The following is a 16,005-nucleotide window of genomic DNA, read 5'->3' as shown; positions in this document are numbered from 1 at the left end:
AACTGTAAACGGCACATTTTGTAATTTAGGCAAAGGCTTGTTTATGTGTGGCTCTACGATTAATTCAAATGGATAACAATAGGAGTGTTTTTATATCTTCATTAAACCAGAAAAGATAAAAAGAATGAATACAAACTGTATTGGTGGCATCAGGCAATTAATACATTTTAGTACTGGTTTGTTCTCTTCTTTTTGTTAGGTAGATATTTTGTTTTTGTAGATGATTAAAACAATCATTGCATCTGACCATTTCAAGTACAGGTAATGCCAATAGTACTGCATTATATTTTCTGAAGACCTCCTGAAGTATTTTGATTAACAGGAAGGCTTATTTATACACAATACTACCCCCTGAAAATGGGATAGACATGGAATTTCTGAGGCTACATTTACATCAGATTACACGTTATGAAATACATACAGTGTATTCAGTTTAAGAGAATGTTTGCCTAATTAAATGTGTCTCTCTCTCTCTCTCTCCATTTTGGAAGACAAAAAAATATACCTGTAAAACAAAAGGCAGAAAAATTGAAAGCAACAGCTTACTTTCTAAAACCGCATGGCAATACCATAAAATATTTCAGATCAATCAAATTTAATAAATCATCCCATTTACTAATTTGATCACATTAGATGGTGATGTGGGAGAAGCGTTTCAAATACCATCTCCTCATTAATATACATCAGTCTGGGGAATAGAATGGAATACTAGTGCAGGGATGTCATAGTTACTGTTTCTTAGTTTACTAAATGGAACAGGTTGATGTGATCCGGGGTGCTATTTGTCAATGTCATGTTAAAATGGTTTGGGTCGAGTTATGTAGTCCGGAGCGACGTAGGCTGATAAATCAAAAGAGTATTGAGTGGACAGGAGGCAGTGATTGATACCGTGACAGGATATGAAGACGGGGATCTTGATGCAAGCATGCAAGATATAGAATATGAGAAGGCAAATGGCCCTGGAGTATGGATATTATTCAGTGAAATGAGAATAATAACACTGGCATGAAAATATTGCTGGGAGATTAGGACCGTTCCTGTTTGAATATTACCCTTGAATTCCTTTGTGTGAAATTGTGTTTCGGATCCAGCATTTTAAGTATCCCTTATACTGTATTTACATTCTGTCCAGGAACAAGAAAAACAAACGCTGTGTTGCAGGATCGTACAATAAGTGAGAAACGTTTTGTGAAATAGTGAATGTTTATGTGCTGGGATTAATGAATGTCTTAATGTTTAGACACAAGACATGGTGTAACTTTCAGCCCTGTTAAACCGTGAAGGCATCCGTTACCTTTGAATTTGTTTGGTGCCTGTGATTGTAATTCTGTTTTTTTATTTATTTTATTTTATTTTAAAGAAGCAGCATTCGATGCTTAGTCTCCAGGTCTGAGATTATTCAACAAACTATTTAATTTTCAGTTTTCATTGATTACCCACAGGATGAAATTTATTGAAATAAAAAGCAGATTTTGACTACATCGCTGGATTAATCTTTTATCTGAGCTTGAGCTCGTGCAGGCAAACTGGGCAAATCTGTTTTTCATTAGGCTTCACACTAGCCCTTATTAGGCGGCAGGTGTCAGATGTTGAGTGAGTGAAGCACATTTGGAATTTTTGTTAAAGTCCACAGGTGCTGAGCAACATGAAAAAGTGATAGAGGGCAATGAATGTAAAATCACATTTGCTCAATTTTCAACAATAAAAATCCCACAGCTGATGAACTTGTCTCATTCTTTAACTTTATTATACTGTATACTGTTCCAAGGTTAAGGTCAGATACATGCTATTTGTTTTCTGTCAAGGGCTCAGTAAAACCGAGAGATCCAGGGATGGGGGGTTGCTTTGTCATGGTATCTCTAGGTTGTCATATTGCAATGGAGGGCAATGTGCAACCTTTGGGTTTGTTAACAGTAAGCTGACGACGGGTAAAAACTAAATAAATCTAGCCTTTTAGAGGATTGAGCACACTTTCAAGAGTAGGGTCTAAAACAGCTGATTTTCAAGCCAAAAGAAAAGTGGTGGAGAAATTTAATAGTGGCTGAACTCTTTACATTATTGTGGCTAGTCAATAGAAGGCAACATAAAGGGAAGCAGTAGGGGGAATCGGACTGCAATCCTACACAATGACCGCAACAATGAAATGGGCTGAATCAAAGCCACACAGCACTTTCCATTACCATGGTTGATTAAGAGAGACTGGGTGGCAGGGAGTTGCTGCTGTGGCTGCACAAAATTACCCTGATAGCCATATTACATTGTTGAAATGGATCTGTATGATATACTGGCAGGCTGAAACATATTTAGCCTCTAATTTATTGACTTATTGAAAAGGACCCACAATTCAATATTTTTTTGCTTTGAAACATTTGGATGCCATTCATTATTTTCAAAAAGTTAAGTTTAGAAAGAAACAAGGACAAAAAAAAAGCTACAGTAATATTTCTGGATAGGACGAACATAATGCTATAGAAAGATAGAAGACCTGCATTTGTACATGTAGATAAATGTGCAAAGCAATCATTATGTGGTCATTCAAATGCATCATTAAACATTAGTGCAAATAAAGCTGTAGCTAATAGTGGCATGTCTATTCTACGTTGACCTCTAGCATGACAGTATAAATATGTCAAGTTTTGGTTTAACCTTTTGGGCTTTTAATCTTGGAAGTAATAACAACATTGGAACAACAACATTTTAATATACATCATTATCTTTTATTAATACAATTTTCAGCTTTACTAGACTACTGCACTGAGCGCTTATCTTTCTATGGTTTAGTGCACATTGGTTTTGGTCATCAAGCAGTTACAAAAAAAAAAAAAAAAAAAAAAAATCTGCTTATGCAGTAAATATATTACAATCACATTAAAAGTTCTGTTTGTTAGAAAATAAGCTTTGCCTCAGAATTAGAAAATGAATACAAAATGAATCTCTCCTTCCTACTTTTTCTGTTTAAGCTTCTTGAAGTTCTTCCAAATTGGGTTTTAAATGCCAATTAGCAGGTTGAATGTAGTAAAATAAAAGCAAATGCATCCAAAATGGCCTCACCTTATGGCTGGTTAGACTTCTGAGGGAAAAGCTGACCCTTTGCTCTAAGCAAGGCTTTGAGAAAAATATTCATCCTAATGAACACATTAATTAGAACCATAACTATTTATAAGATGATAATTAGAAACGAAGCACAGTAAACTGGGTTTTTCCTGCAATTAATGGAGGATTAATTACTGGAGGTAATGAAGTGGATTTTTGAAATGCATTAAGGTGAAGTACAGAGATGTGCAAGGCTTTGTGATCACCACATAATTATTTTGGACTGTTTGAGCGAAGCTCATACGAGATGGCAAATAATCATCATTGCATCATTATATAGGCACCTAAAAAGCCTTGCCACCAAAATGACTGTCTAATTATTTCTAATTGGCAGGACTCTATGTAGTCAGTGAGCTGTTTGTAGCCATTTTAGCGTTCATTTAATAATGCTCTGGGCCATGTGATAAAGGGAACAAGCTTAAGGTACAGGCTGGCCTTGGCTAGCAACATTTATCAGGTTTGGTGGGGCAACAATTTGAAATGTGTTTGTTTATGTAGCGGTCAGAACCTGAAGTAGTTGATCGAAGCCTTTTTTTTTTTTTTTTTTTTTTTTTTTAAAGCTACTTGACATTGTTTGTTCACAATTAGTAAAATAATTGTGTCTGTCACCCCGTTTGGATTTCCATATGATACAATATTCTTTCATCGTTGACCTTTCCTATGACATGTTAGCATTGATGGAAGCCAAATATTTCGTTCTTTTTGAATTCCTGTTATTCTCATTCCATTCTGGGGCATATACTCTCTGGCCAGCTCCATATATTTGTTAGTTTAAACAGCGACTTGCATTTCAGCACATTCATCTGCTGAGCGCCTGATTGACGCTGAGTGAAACTTTCTACCCAAGGACAACATTCTTTTTCAGAGCTTTTAAGAATGTCTCTGAGGGATAAGTCATTAAGCATTAAGAGGGAAGAAAGAAGCAGTCCAATCGAATACTAACATTTTCCACAGGATTTTAATAGTTAGTGGGATATATGTATTCTAACTGCTGACAGCTATATATGTATCCAAGGCTAGTGCTTAATGAGTAAAAAAAAAAAGGAACAGTGGGGATTTTTGTAATTTAATGTATTTTTTCATAACTGTATTCTTTTTGTTTTCTATAAAGTATCCCCCACCGCCCAAAAATGTAATAATTTCTGGATTTAATTGTCGGATAGAAGCGTAGATGTTCCATACTTCTGTGTTTTTTAGCTGCACTAAGGTAGATTTGAGTTGACATCCTGTTAAGTTCATGTCTTGAAGACCCTGAAAAAGACAACCCTAGTGGAGCCCTAACCAAAGCCAGCTGTGCAATTTTTGTCCATATATAAACGTCATACCTATAGTATACCTACAGAAAAGCAGTAAAGTAAATTGTAGGCTAATAAACTAAAAGGTCAGGTTTGGCTTTTTGTGGAGAACAATGTGTTTCTAATTATTTATGTAATATTTAATTTAAAAAATACTAATAAAAACAAAGAAATCATGTACTTTTTGAAAGATGTTGTGCCACACTTTGAAACTAAATGAAACACTTTTCCTTTTTTTTTTTTTTTATAATTCCTGTCTATAATATATTCTTGTTTTTACAGTCCTGTCTGTTTCTGTCAGAGGTGTAGAGCACCGAATAACACATTTTTGCTACTATAATAGAATTGCATATTTTCTGACTTTAGCTCCATATTGCCACAATCCCTCTCAAATAAAATAATTTCCTCCTGTACTGCTACAAAATCTTTAACAACTTAAGCAACACTCCAGCAGTGACACCCCTCATGCACAGTAATACAAGAAAGTGACTGAACAAATGTCCAAAGACAGAAACAAGATCAAAATACTGCCAACAAATGCTTTTTTTCCCCTTTTTTTTCTTTTTTAAAAGGCCGACAGTCAGTACCGTATTCCAAGAATTGAAAACAGGAACACTGCATGACAGTACAAAAGATATGAAGTGCAGTACTGTGCAATAGCAGTGGGGAAGATGTTTATCCAATAATAAACACGTGTTTGACCGGTGCTTAATGTACTACAGTAGACTGCAACAATCGATTACCAGCATTGGCTGCTATTTTTATTAAGCAAATGGGAGGCGGGTGAGAGATTAGTGTTCTGGTTTAAGTTCATTTTGGATATATCTTAATTCACTTTATTAAGTACTTGTATATTAAACACTGTATCGTGTGTGCACACACACACACAGCTATAGATAAATTACATTAAATCAGCAAAATGTTGGTATTTCATTTTTTAAATTTTTAAATGTACCCCTTCTATTTTTTATGATTTTAATTGTGTCATCACTTAGCGAATGCTCAATGCTCCTTTTTGACTACATTTTGTCCAAACAGTTATTAATCAAAGCATGCTTTGAAGCAGATCACCTTAAGCATTACTAGGCTTTCACCACTCATTACCATTACAGGGGTTCACAAAATTTGTGCTGTTGAAAATTGATCAACCTTATTTAAGATTTTAAAAATAAAAATAAAATGAAGATTAATTTAATAACTTTCTTATTTGTTAGTTGCCGGTAGTTAAATACCAAACCAAACAATGTTTAGTTATTAGATAAGGATTAGATCAGGGCCAGATTTATTATTTGTAGTTTACAATGATATATAAGGACGTCTCATTCAACACCTATGTCAGAGACGATTTTCTCCCTGCTTATCAAAAAGCACTGACTTCATTTCCTTGGATCAATGAAAATTAATAGTTTTTCTTTTTATGAGTCCAGTATTCCAGATGTAGTTTATATTTAATTAAGTGTAGTTTCCTTTTTGCTGATGGTAGGTGTATCTGTTTTGTGTCGTGCATTCTTTCTAGTTTTACAGTTTTCCACCTGTTTTCTTTCAGCATTTATGATTTTTCTTATACTAGAGTTGTGAGGTTCTAAATCACTTAAGTACACAGCATAGCAGTCCACATTTAAACAATAAAATGCTGTTAAAGAAAGTCTTCAGATCTTGTATCACTTCATAAATACACATGTATAAAAAAAAACATAAACAAAAAAAACAAAACATTATGTAGCCCAAGGGCACACCTGCTAATTAAAGACACATCACTGAAACTTGTTCTGAAACGTGCTTGTTTGCTCAAGCCGCTCTGCGGGCATTCAGAGTACAGATGGCCCTGGCAAAAGCGATTATGCAAACCGAGCAGCTGTTAAATTTAGTGCAACAAATTTTGATCCTGGATTTTAAATTCCAATTGATTACCTGTGAAGAAATTAGCAAATTAACACTCATTGGGTAGTAACTCACAGTTGAGATGCAAAGGTATTTACCGTCTAAAGTTAAGCGACTGGGCTGAAGTGCTAATGGAGTTAAAGTAATTTCCAAGTTGCTTTGGAGACCTTTGCAAGTAGGGGATACTTATGAACCTGATATTTCTGATATGAGAATTATTGTACCTGTGCTGAGTGATGCCAAGCCTCTGTGCGTACAGTCGCATGTCTTGGGACGTATGGGTTTATCTGGATGTAAGGAGCCTTTGAAGATGTTTGAATTTGACTAAATGACTTAACCTTTGGCTGGGTGGGTGGGCACCATGTCTGGTGAAACTTTTCTAGCTTTGTATTCTGCAATTTATTTTTGATGTTTGTTTGTTTTTTTGTTTGTTTGTTTGTTTGTTTTTATTTAAATTTCTTACTGTTAATATTTTGGTCTTAGTATTTTTTTTTTTGCATGGATTTAAATTAAGACGTTTCTCCTTGGTGAGTGATACCAGTACTTGTTTTGAATATTATAATTGGTCAAGTTATTTTAAAAAATAAATAAATAAACAAATACTGAATCATTACTTGAAACAAGGAAACAGCTTGGGAAAATATTTTCAGCAACTTGCATAATTAAAGGAAAATCATAAATTAAAGTTTTATGTTTGAAGAAGACTCAAAAGTGATACATATTGTTGCCTAGGTGGTTAACATATTTGTATCATATTCACCCTGTATTATGTTCACTCAGGAGATGACAGTTGTTTGTATATGAGGGTTATTTATTGGCAGCTAGAATATTATTCATCCAAGGTGTTCTAAAAACATTTAACTAGCGTGTGTAGCTTGCCTGTAATGTGTATGTTAAACATTCCTGGAATAATTAATTGCATTGTAATATCTTGTTCAATTAATTATTTTTGCTATTCACTCAAGGTTGAGGGTGCTAAATTTGAGCAGACTTGAAGCATGACCAATATCCCACTCAGTTGCACTCCGTCCTATCCAGTAGGTTTCCAAGCAGTACTGCTGTTTCCTGCAGAGGAGAAACAAGAACACTTCAGTTTGATTTTATCTTCTTGTTTGTTAAAGTTTTTGAGCTGGTATTTTTACATGCACACATTTGCCTGACTAAATAAATGATTAACTGTTTTTAAATTCCAGGAAAAATAAATAAATCTCTTACTTAACAGCTTCCATTAGTGTGGCAGAAACAAACCAGGTCAGGTCTTCGAAAAAAAACGTGGCTGTTGAATTCAGACATCCTGATTATAAAGAGCAATAAAACTGCTGTGTGTGCATTTTTTCCTGGTTTAAATAACATTTAAAAAGACACCCCCCCCCCTTTTTTTTCTTTTTTACACCACCACCTATAGCAGCTTGTATTTTGACTGTGCAGACCACCGTAAACGTTATTAGGCTGTCACCACTCATTAAGACGGTTCAGGACATCTGTGTTGAAAATTGTAACCTCATATATGATTTTCTGAATAAAATGTAGCTAAACTTTTATTTAACAACTTTCTTATTTGTTGGGTGCTGTTCGTTGCAGAACAAATGAACACCAAACCAAACAGTGAGTCGTTATCAGACGAGAATTATATTTGGTGGAACATTTTTGTTTTTCTGGTAAGAATGGAATACATCAAGACTTCTCGTTTGGCACATTTTTCATAGAGAGGATATTCTCCCTTCCTTGATGCTATTAATCATTTATAATGCATTGTGAATATGTGAATGTGCCAGTTTGCCCCTGTTCGCTAAGTCTCTCTGTCAATACTATCAAACCTAAACATTTTAGAACTACAGTGCATCCTCAAGGCACTTGTAGATTATAGTTAAATGCTGAGGACACATCAAGTGATCTCAGAGACAGCAGTAACCCTTGCTTCTTACTTTGAATACAGCTAATCTCTTTATGCACTGGCTATCGCTTAATTATATAGGAAGTACATGCACATCTTCATGTCTTAGCAGAATGTCATACATCACTCTGTTGTAATAGTTTGAATCAAGAGACAGTATGCTTTGTTGTAATAGTGTGTATTTTTTATATTGTTACGGTATCTGTTCATTTTTACTGGATGAGTACCTTTTTTTCGTAATAGAATATTTAACATATTAGGGAAGTAAAGATATTTGGGAGGACTTGTTCAAAAGAAACTCAGTGAGGGGGTGTTTTGCCTGTACATGAAAGTTTCAGTATGTTTTGTATCTCATTCAATACAGACCGCCTTCAGAGCTTATTAGTTGGGCAGAATTTACTTTTTGTATCCTATATACATGAGAACAGCTGTTAAAAATAAATAAAATATATATATTTTTTTTTTAAAACAAAATCTGTGCAGGGAACACTGCACTATAGTTTGCGTTGGTTGAGAATCGTCTGCTGTTAGTTCAATATATGCTTCAACGGCCCATACTGGCGGGGCATCTGACAAGTCCAGAGGGAGACTCCTCCAGTTTTCAGTAACTTGGTGTCTTCCAATGCTTCTGTTCGGCAGGACAAAAGGGCTAATTAGGCTTGACGGCAGGAACCAAGGTCGCCTGTTGATCTGTAATTGGGTTTCAGTGGTGTGGAGTCATTTAAATTGGGGTAAAAGTGATAAATTGCTTTAAAAAAAAAAAAAAAAAAAAGCCTATCCTTTTAAAACAATTCAGAAGCAGATTATATGTAAACATTCCTGAAACAATGTGCTCTGTCAAAAACAAACAAAAAAAAGTGTGTGTAAATAATGGAATTAGCACTGTATTCCACAAGGCAAACTACATTAAGTTTATCCTGTTTCCAATACTAGCAGTATCATATAGCTACCGTTACTGTACAATTTTCAATGAAAACGTGTTAGCAGAAATATAATATAGCAAGATAACAATGATACACCATCCACCTTCACACCCAATGATATAATTATCCAAATGGGTTCTGTCTGGGGATCATATCCATGCATGTAGGGGGGTCAGCAGAGATAAGCCGGTGTCTGCTATAGCATGGCTGTAATTACTTTATTGATAATTCACTGCGAAAATTGCCCCAGCCAATATTGTAAGGACGATTTAATGGATTAGCTGAGGAATGGTTAGCTCTTAATAGGAATACAAATATGTGTTAGCCACAGGGAGACGTTCCCTGAAGAGATGGAGGGGGGGAAAAAAGTCAAATAGAAAATATAGCAAACTGTTTATCTTTGCTGTTTACATTAAAACATTTTTACTCTGGCTTTAAATGAGCTAATAATTCTCGAAGGAGAATGTTTCACTAATGAAATTGACATTTAACTGCATTCCGGCACTCTCTTAACACTGTTAAATTAAATTTGTTACTGACCCAGGAGTACACTTTTTAACAGATTTGCTATTTGTTACGTCTATATAGTGATCGTGTTTATGCTTCATTTTAACTTTATAGTTTGCTAAAATACGGAACTATTTCAGTAAAAATGATAGGCGTAAACCATGTATAAGAATATTTGGATACTGACTTTACTGTAAAGTCTGCAAGTGTACACCAATGCAATCTAGATTGTGGAATTCTAACGTTGCTAAAAGCATTATTTTAGCAACAGCACCTGGACTGCGCAGTATTACTAAAACATTTATTTGTAAACATTACAGCCAAATATGCTTGCATGTTAAAATCATAAAACATAATATTGTATTATGTGGTTCTTATTCAGTCTTTTTGTATTATTTTGCTTTATTTATATGCTTTTGTTACAAGGAAATAAAGAAGTAATAAATGGATTGGGTATCAGCAGATTTGACATGGCAGCTTCCTTGCTAATTAATACGGATCACTCGGGGTAAATTACAACATTAGGCCTTACTGAAAGTTTAAGCTTGCCATTGCTTATCCACAGAAGACCTTTTCAAAAGATGCACTGCCTACCATTGCATACCTGATTGTGACATTTATAGAGACTGGAGGAGCCCTGAACTCCCTGAAGCAAGGACCAGCCAAGGCCCGCTGCCGAACAGCAGGGAACCCACATGTTGGCAGAAAATGATCCTCTTTAGATGTCTGGATTTTCCCTTTATCCCAGAGGACATGGCCACTAACACCATGACTGAAGACCCCCCCCCCCTGCTGAGTCAGATTCAGGACTTCAGGAGCTCACTCCCACTCAGCCAGACCAGACTGCTTCGACTGTGTTGTGGTGCTTTGTCTTCGTAAAAGACTAGAGACAGCAGAGGTTTAAACAGTGAAAGCTTGTTAAAAAGAGATGCATTTAATTTAGATATCTGCACATACATTTCCTTATTGACATGTTGGGCCATGTTCTCAAAGCTTTAACCTGTGAGTATTTTAAAGGCTATTTTTTGTTTTTAATCTGTTTTGAATAATTAAATGAAGTGTATTATTAATGATACATACTAAAGTATAGTGGAAGGCAATGCTTACTTACATGCCAATGGGCAGCCCTGCGTTTTCTCATTTTATCTCCCCTTATATTCCTGGTCCCCTGTCAAGGTCTGTGGATATGGTTCACTTGCTGTCTAAGATGCTGGCTGGAGTCTTGCCGTCTTGCACCCAGGCTACAGAATTTGCTGCCAAGCTGTATTTGCGATGTGCAGTCTGTTCACATTTTTAAGCCCTGCAGTCAGTTTAAACCTCCAAAATGTTTCAAATCTACTAGACCCCAATGAGATAATGAGAGTTTCACAAATCGCCTTTTCTTATATTGGTAGCATAATCTATCGCATAACCTATGCATTTTTTATTTTCGACTTTTACATGGACTAACAAGTCTGTTGCAATTTCCAGTAACATCTCTCCTGCCCTGTTGCTGCCCTGCAGGTCTCGCTCCAGACACCGCCGGTCACGGAGTCGCAGCAGCGGAAAGTCGAGCCGGAAGAGGAGCCGCAGTCACAGCAAGACGAGAGACAGAAGCCGGAGAAAAGCCAGAGAGAAGGACAGGGGAAGAGACCGAGACCGGGACAGAGACAGAGACAAAGAAAGAGGCAAGGGGAGAGAGTCTCGCTCTGACAAGCAAGGGTAAGCAACTGTTTTATAATGCTTTCAAACTACTTGGTGCATAGTTGCAGGAAAACTGTATCATAGGTAAGTTAATAATACATATATTACAAAAAAACTAAGTTGGTTTTGAAAAAAAAGTACACCATGTTTTATGTTAGCAGTTAAAGCAGCTCATATTTGTCAGTCAGTAAAGTTTGGAAGAATAGCGTTCAGTAAATGCATGATATGGTTCCACAAATTGAAATCGGTTAATGCTTCACTTTTCCATATAACTGGCCCCCCACCCCCCTCGTTTTCTCATCACCTCTGCCTAATGTGATTCGCCAGTTATAAGGAAATGACAAGAAGTGAAGTTGTCAGTCAGTATGACTGACATCTCTCAATTTCGCTGGGAAGAATGCCTTTTGTCCTCTGTGTTAATTGAGTGACTGGCCCTATTTTGAAAAACGAATACAATTATACCAGCCTTTTTCAAGTTTCAAACAAAAATCAGTATATTCATATAGATTTATATAGGTATCGTCAAGAAAAAACTGATCTAGAACAATTGTATATAAGAGGCGTTTTCTTCCTTGGTATATTACATTTTTGTGCATGGAAGGATAGTGTCCAGTTTGTGTGTGTGTGTAACAAGAAACAAGAGACTAGTCATGTATATTGTAAACTACTGCAAAGCAAAACGAAAGCAATTTATGAAACCTACCATGAAATTCCCTCATAATTACAAATAATTCTGCATGCTGGTTGCAGCCAAGAGGATTCAAGAAAGAGACCAATTCAACTCTCATACTTTGCTTTGTAGTATACCACACTTCAGTTGAATTTAAAGAGCCGAAGGTCTGGAAGAAACTAAACTTGTGTTTTTAGCCTTTCAACATATAATATTCAGTTTTCTTTTCCTAGGAGACCATTTTCAATGTCATTATTTTTTCCTTATGTACAATTAGTTGTACAGGCTAGTGTAAGACCCAGCTGTGAAATAATTACATGCTACCCACAGGAGTGGCAAAGCAGTTATTTTTGTACCCTTTAGCTCAAGTGTACACAGAGGTTTTTAGCAGGAACAGGGTTTTAATTATTATTAAATTTGCTCAGGCTAAGAGCTTAAGTGGTATTTATAATTAATATCATAAGATTAAACTAATGTCATCATTATAAAACCAATAAAGATATTAGGAATAATGTACAGTGCTCCCTCGCTATAAGGCTCTCAGATATAACGCTCCTAAAGCATGCCCCCCAATTCCCTATACTAGTGATTCGTGCAATATTTCTACAGTAAATACAGTACAGGTGTTGGTCAAACTATAAACAATTTCCCAGTCTTACTTCTGTTTCTGTCTCTCCATTTTGATACAGTATCTGAACTGACGAAAAGCTGTGCTGGCACTTTATAACACAGACATCTTATTCAGCATTCATTTTATAACTAAATAAACATAAGCCTATTATGTGGTTATCTTTCCTAATGCATTTACTTTTTTACTGTGAGAGGAGCTGCAGCTTTCTCAGAGAGACGAGACGCTTCAGCTTCGCTTCGGCCCCGCTCCGGCAGCCGAACCTGGAGCGAGCCCATTCCCTCTTCCCGTGGCCCGACCCACTCTCCTTCTCGCACTTGGTTTGCTTGTCTGTCGCTTCGAACTGAACTCCCGAACGCTGTTTAGCCAGGCTATTTATAATTTAAAAACTGCTAATTAAAATGATCCACGAGTGGGAATGATTTGTATAAATCATTGGCATGAAACTCATGACTCCCAAATGATCTAGTGATAGAAAGGATTGAATGTTTGATTAAAGTGGTACATACTGTAAAGCCAGGTTCACACCTCAACAATATGGACGTTTTTAAAGAAAAGCTTCAATAGGTTAAAAAAATGTATCCAGTATTCCATATGGAACATTCCTTGGCTTGTATGAAGGACGGCAAAGTAAAACTGCTGGTATTAGTTCCAAAGATCACTCATATACATAATTTTCTTTTTAGCATTTTCTATTCTTTCACCTTCCAGCATTTCTCTTACAACAAAACTGATTGACATGCGTCAATTATGCTACATATTGTACAGCCTGAGGTTTCACACTCGCTTCGATTGCAAATTAGAAACAGACATAGTTAAAACTAATATATTTCCAAGTGCAGTTTACTAACCGAAGACTAAATACTTGCAAACCGTTTAGCTCTTGAAATATATTACCATGTATCTTTTCAATATAGTGGGATATTAATAACTAATTCTATGCTCTTGTAAATGTATTCATCAATTTCTAATTTTGGAAATTGACATTCAAATAAGCAGTAGACCTTGTCTGTGTATTTATAGCTTGTTCGTAATCTTCCAAAGGGCAGTACAGTACTGTCTGTCGCATGCTCAAGTCCATCATCCCAGAATTTATGTGATGAGGAGTCGATTTTCCACAACGGAAGTCAATCAAAGCGTAACTTAAGGGCAGCCTTTGAATGTGTCTGTTTCCTTAAGGTTGCTGCTCCTGCAGCTGCTGTTTCATACCTGTTTGGTCTAAGTAAGATCAGCTATCTTAGTTGTTTTCTGCCTCATGTTGTGTAAGAACAAAAACATGTACATTTTATAAAAGGGAGCAAAACCTAAAAATGCATAACACTGTATTTTGCCTTGTGATGTGACAATCAGATCAAAGCATTAACAAAACTGTTTTGGGGGATGACGGCTATTTCTGTCACATTGTGCCATGACTGGTGAATTCACATGACTATAGTTTTGTAGCATTTGTAGCATAATGTATTTATCACTTGGATAAATACATTAAATGCAAGTCGGAAATGTCAAAGTTTGGGAGTTTGACAGCAATCATACATTCGGTGACTGTCATTTTCTATTCCCTTTTTCTTCTCCTTGCAGCAGGAAGTCATTATGCAAATGATACCTTATTTGCATACAGGTTACAGAGTTCTGCTGCATGAAGCATGCTCTGAACCCCTTTTAAAGAGTCTATTTAGATCAAAGCGAGTCTGTATGATAGCTGTTGTCTGACACCAAGCTGTGTGGTGTTGTTTTCATTAAACATTTATCACACTTCTAGTATGACAGCAGGCAACTTTGTGCTTGGGTAACGTGTTTTCATGCAAAATTTATTGAAAAAGACGAGACATTGTAAAGAGGTCTTGTTGCCTTTCACCAATGGCAAAGGGTAAATGTTTGATTGCAAGGAAGGAAGTGTGCTTTTGACACTACTACACTTGTTAGGCTGACGCAGGAAAGGGTAGACATTTGCAGTGGTTTACCTTTTTTATTTGCAAATATATTTTGATATGTCAATATAAATTCATAGCTGTCTTCTATATGTCCATGTAAGCATGTTGGTATATTTATCTGGCTAGAAATATAGACGCTACATTATCATAGCTCTGTAAATCGTATGTAATTGTTCATGACAAGTTATTTACAAACAGTTCGTACTCTAATGCTGTTAATGGAAGGCATCTTTGGCAGCAAACCATTAAATGCATTGTAAAACATTTTGCTTGTAGCAAATAAAGACTTGCATTGGGGTTTATACACATGCTGCTACATCTTTATTGATTCAGAGGTTCCTGAATCAGCCCTGAAGGGCACACTTACAGAACATCATTTTTTAACTAATAGGGTAAAGTGGTTGCTATTGAATTTGTTTTGCATAAATATATAACAGGGTACAGGCTGTTTGTAGTCTACACAGCAAATATTCATTTGGCTTTTTATAGGGAAAAGCTGCAGGTGATGTCCCTTTGTATTTCAATTATTCTTGATTAGCATAGTACAGTATTTATTATTCTCGGACTTGTCCACTCTGTGGTGGCAGATCCATTTAAAAGGTTGTCTTGCCTGTGCCAACCCAGAAACATGCACGTGCAGTCCTGCCAGGTCACAGCTCAAGAGCTGTCACTGTACCATGTTCCTTAAACATATACATGTAAGCTTATTTAAAGCAAGTGGATAGATAAGTGTTATAGCCCAGTAACCATCATTTGATTTTGTTGTGTTAAAAAAAAAAACAACAACTTGGTTTTGGATTGTAGGACTGTAGGCAGTGACTGCAAATACTTCAAACAAACAAACAAAAAAAAAGTATTGGATAGATTGCTTTGTACTGTATTAAATCAATGGACTCTTCAGTATCTATAGTTTGCAGGCATAGTAATTCAGTGGCCATGAGCATTTGTGGGCAGCAGGAATGGCAAATAAGCAGCTCCCTTCAGATTCATGTAATTATGTGTTGCAGTTATGTGTAAGCAATGTCTGCATCATCCAGTTACAAAGAGCATATTGAACGTGGGGAACTACTTCTCACACTCTGAGGCAAAGGTACTGTACTTGAACCCCCTAATGAATTCATTACACTTATATTAAGGGTGCACTGAAAGATTTCTTGGCCGATACGGATAGCCGATGGTTATCTATCCATATCGACCGATACTGATAATAATAGATGGTGCAGGTAAGCTATTGTAAACTACTAGAACAAGGCATAGGGCCTATATTTAAACTGTTTTACAATTATAAATGTTAAAAAATGCTGTTGTTTACTTGTTGTATTTACTTCAGAAAATGAATACCAAGAATTATGTTTTATTATTTATTTCTTAACAGACACCCTTATCCAGAGTGACTTAAAATTGTCACATTATTTTTACATACAATTACCCATTTATACAGTTGGGTTTTTACTGGAGCAATCTAGGTAAAGTACCTTGCTCAAGGGTACAGCAGCAGTG

The 16,005-nt window shown here is 36.0% G+C and overlaps 1 protein-coding gene across 1 annotated transcript in view; it reads left to right on the top strand.

Annotated features, from left to right (window-relative positions):
- Positions 1 to 16,005, top strand: part of LOC117422872 (serine/Arginine-related protein 53-like) — a 94,902-nt gene that overhangs the window by 6,394 nt on the left and 72,503 nt on the right. Inside the window, exon 4 of the mRNA XM_034038078.3 lies at positions 11,097 to 11,294. Within this exon, the coding sequence (XP_033893969.2) occupies positions 11,097 to 11,294 (198 nt within the window). The remainder of the gene's footprint in view (positions 1 to 11,096; positions 11,295 to 16,005) is intronic.

Source organism: Acipenser ruthenus, chromosome 17 (genome assembly GCF_902713425.1).
Source record: "Acipenser ruthenus chromosome 17, fAciRut3.2 maternal haplotype, whole genome shotgun sequence".
NCBI lineage: Eukaryota > Metazoa > Chordata > Actinopteri > Acipenseriformes > Acipenseridae > Acipenser > Acipenser ruthenus.
This window is presented reverse-complemented; position numbering and strand designations above follow the sequence as displayed.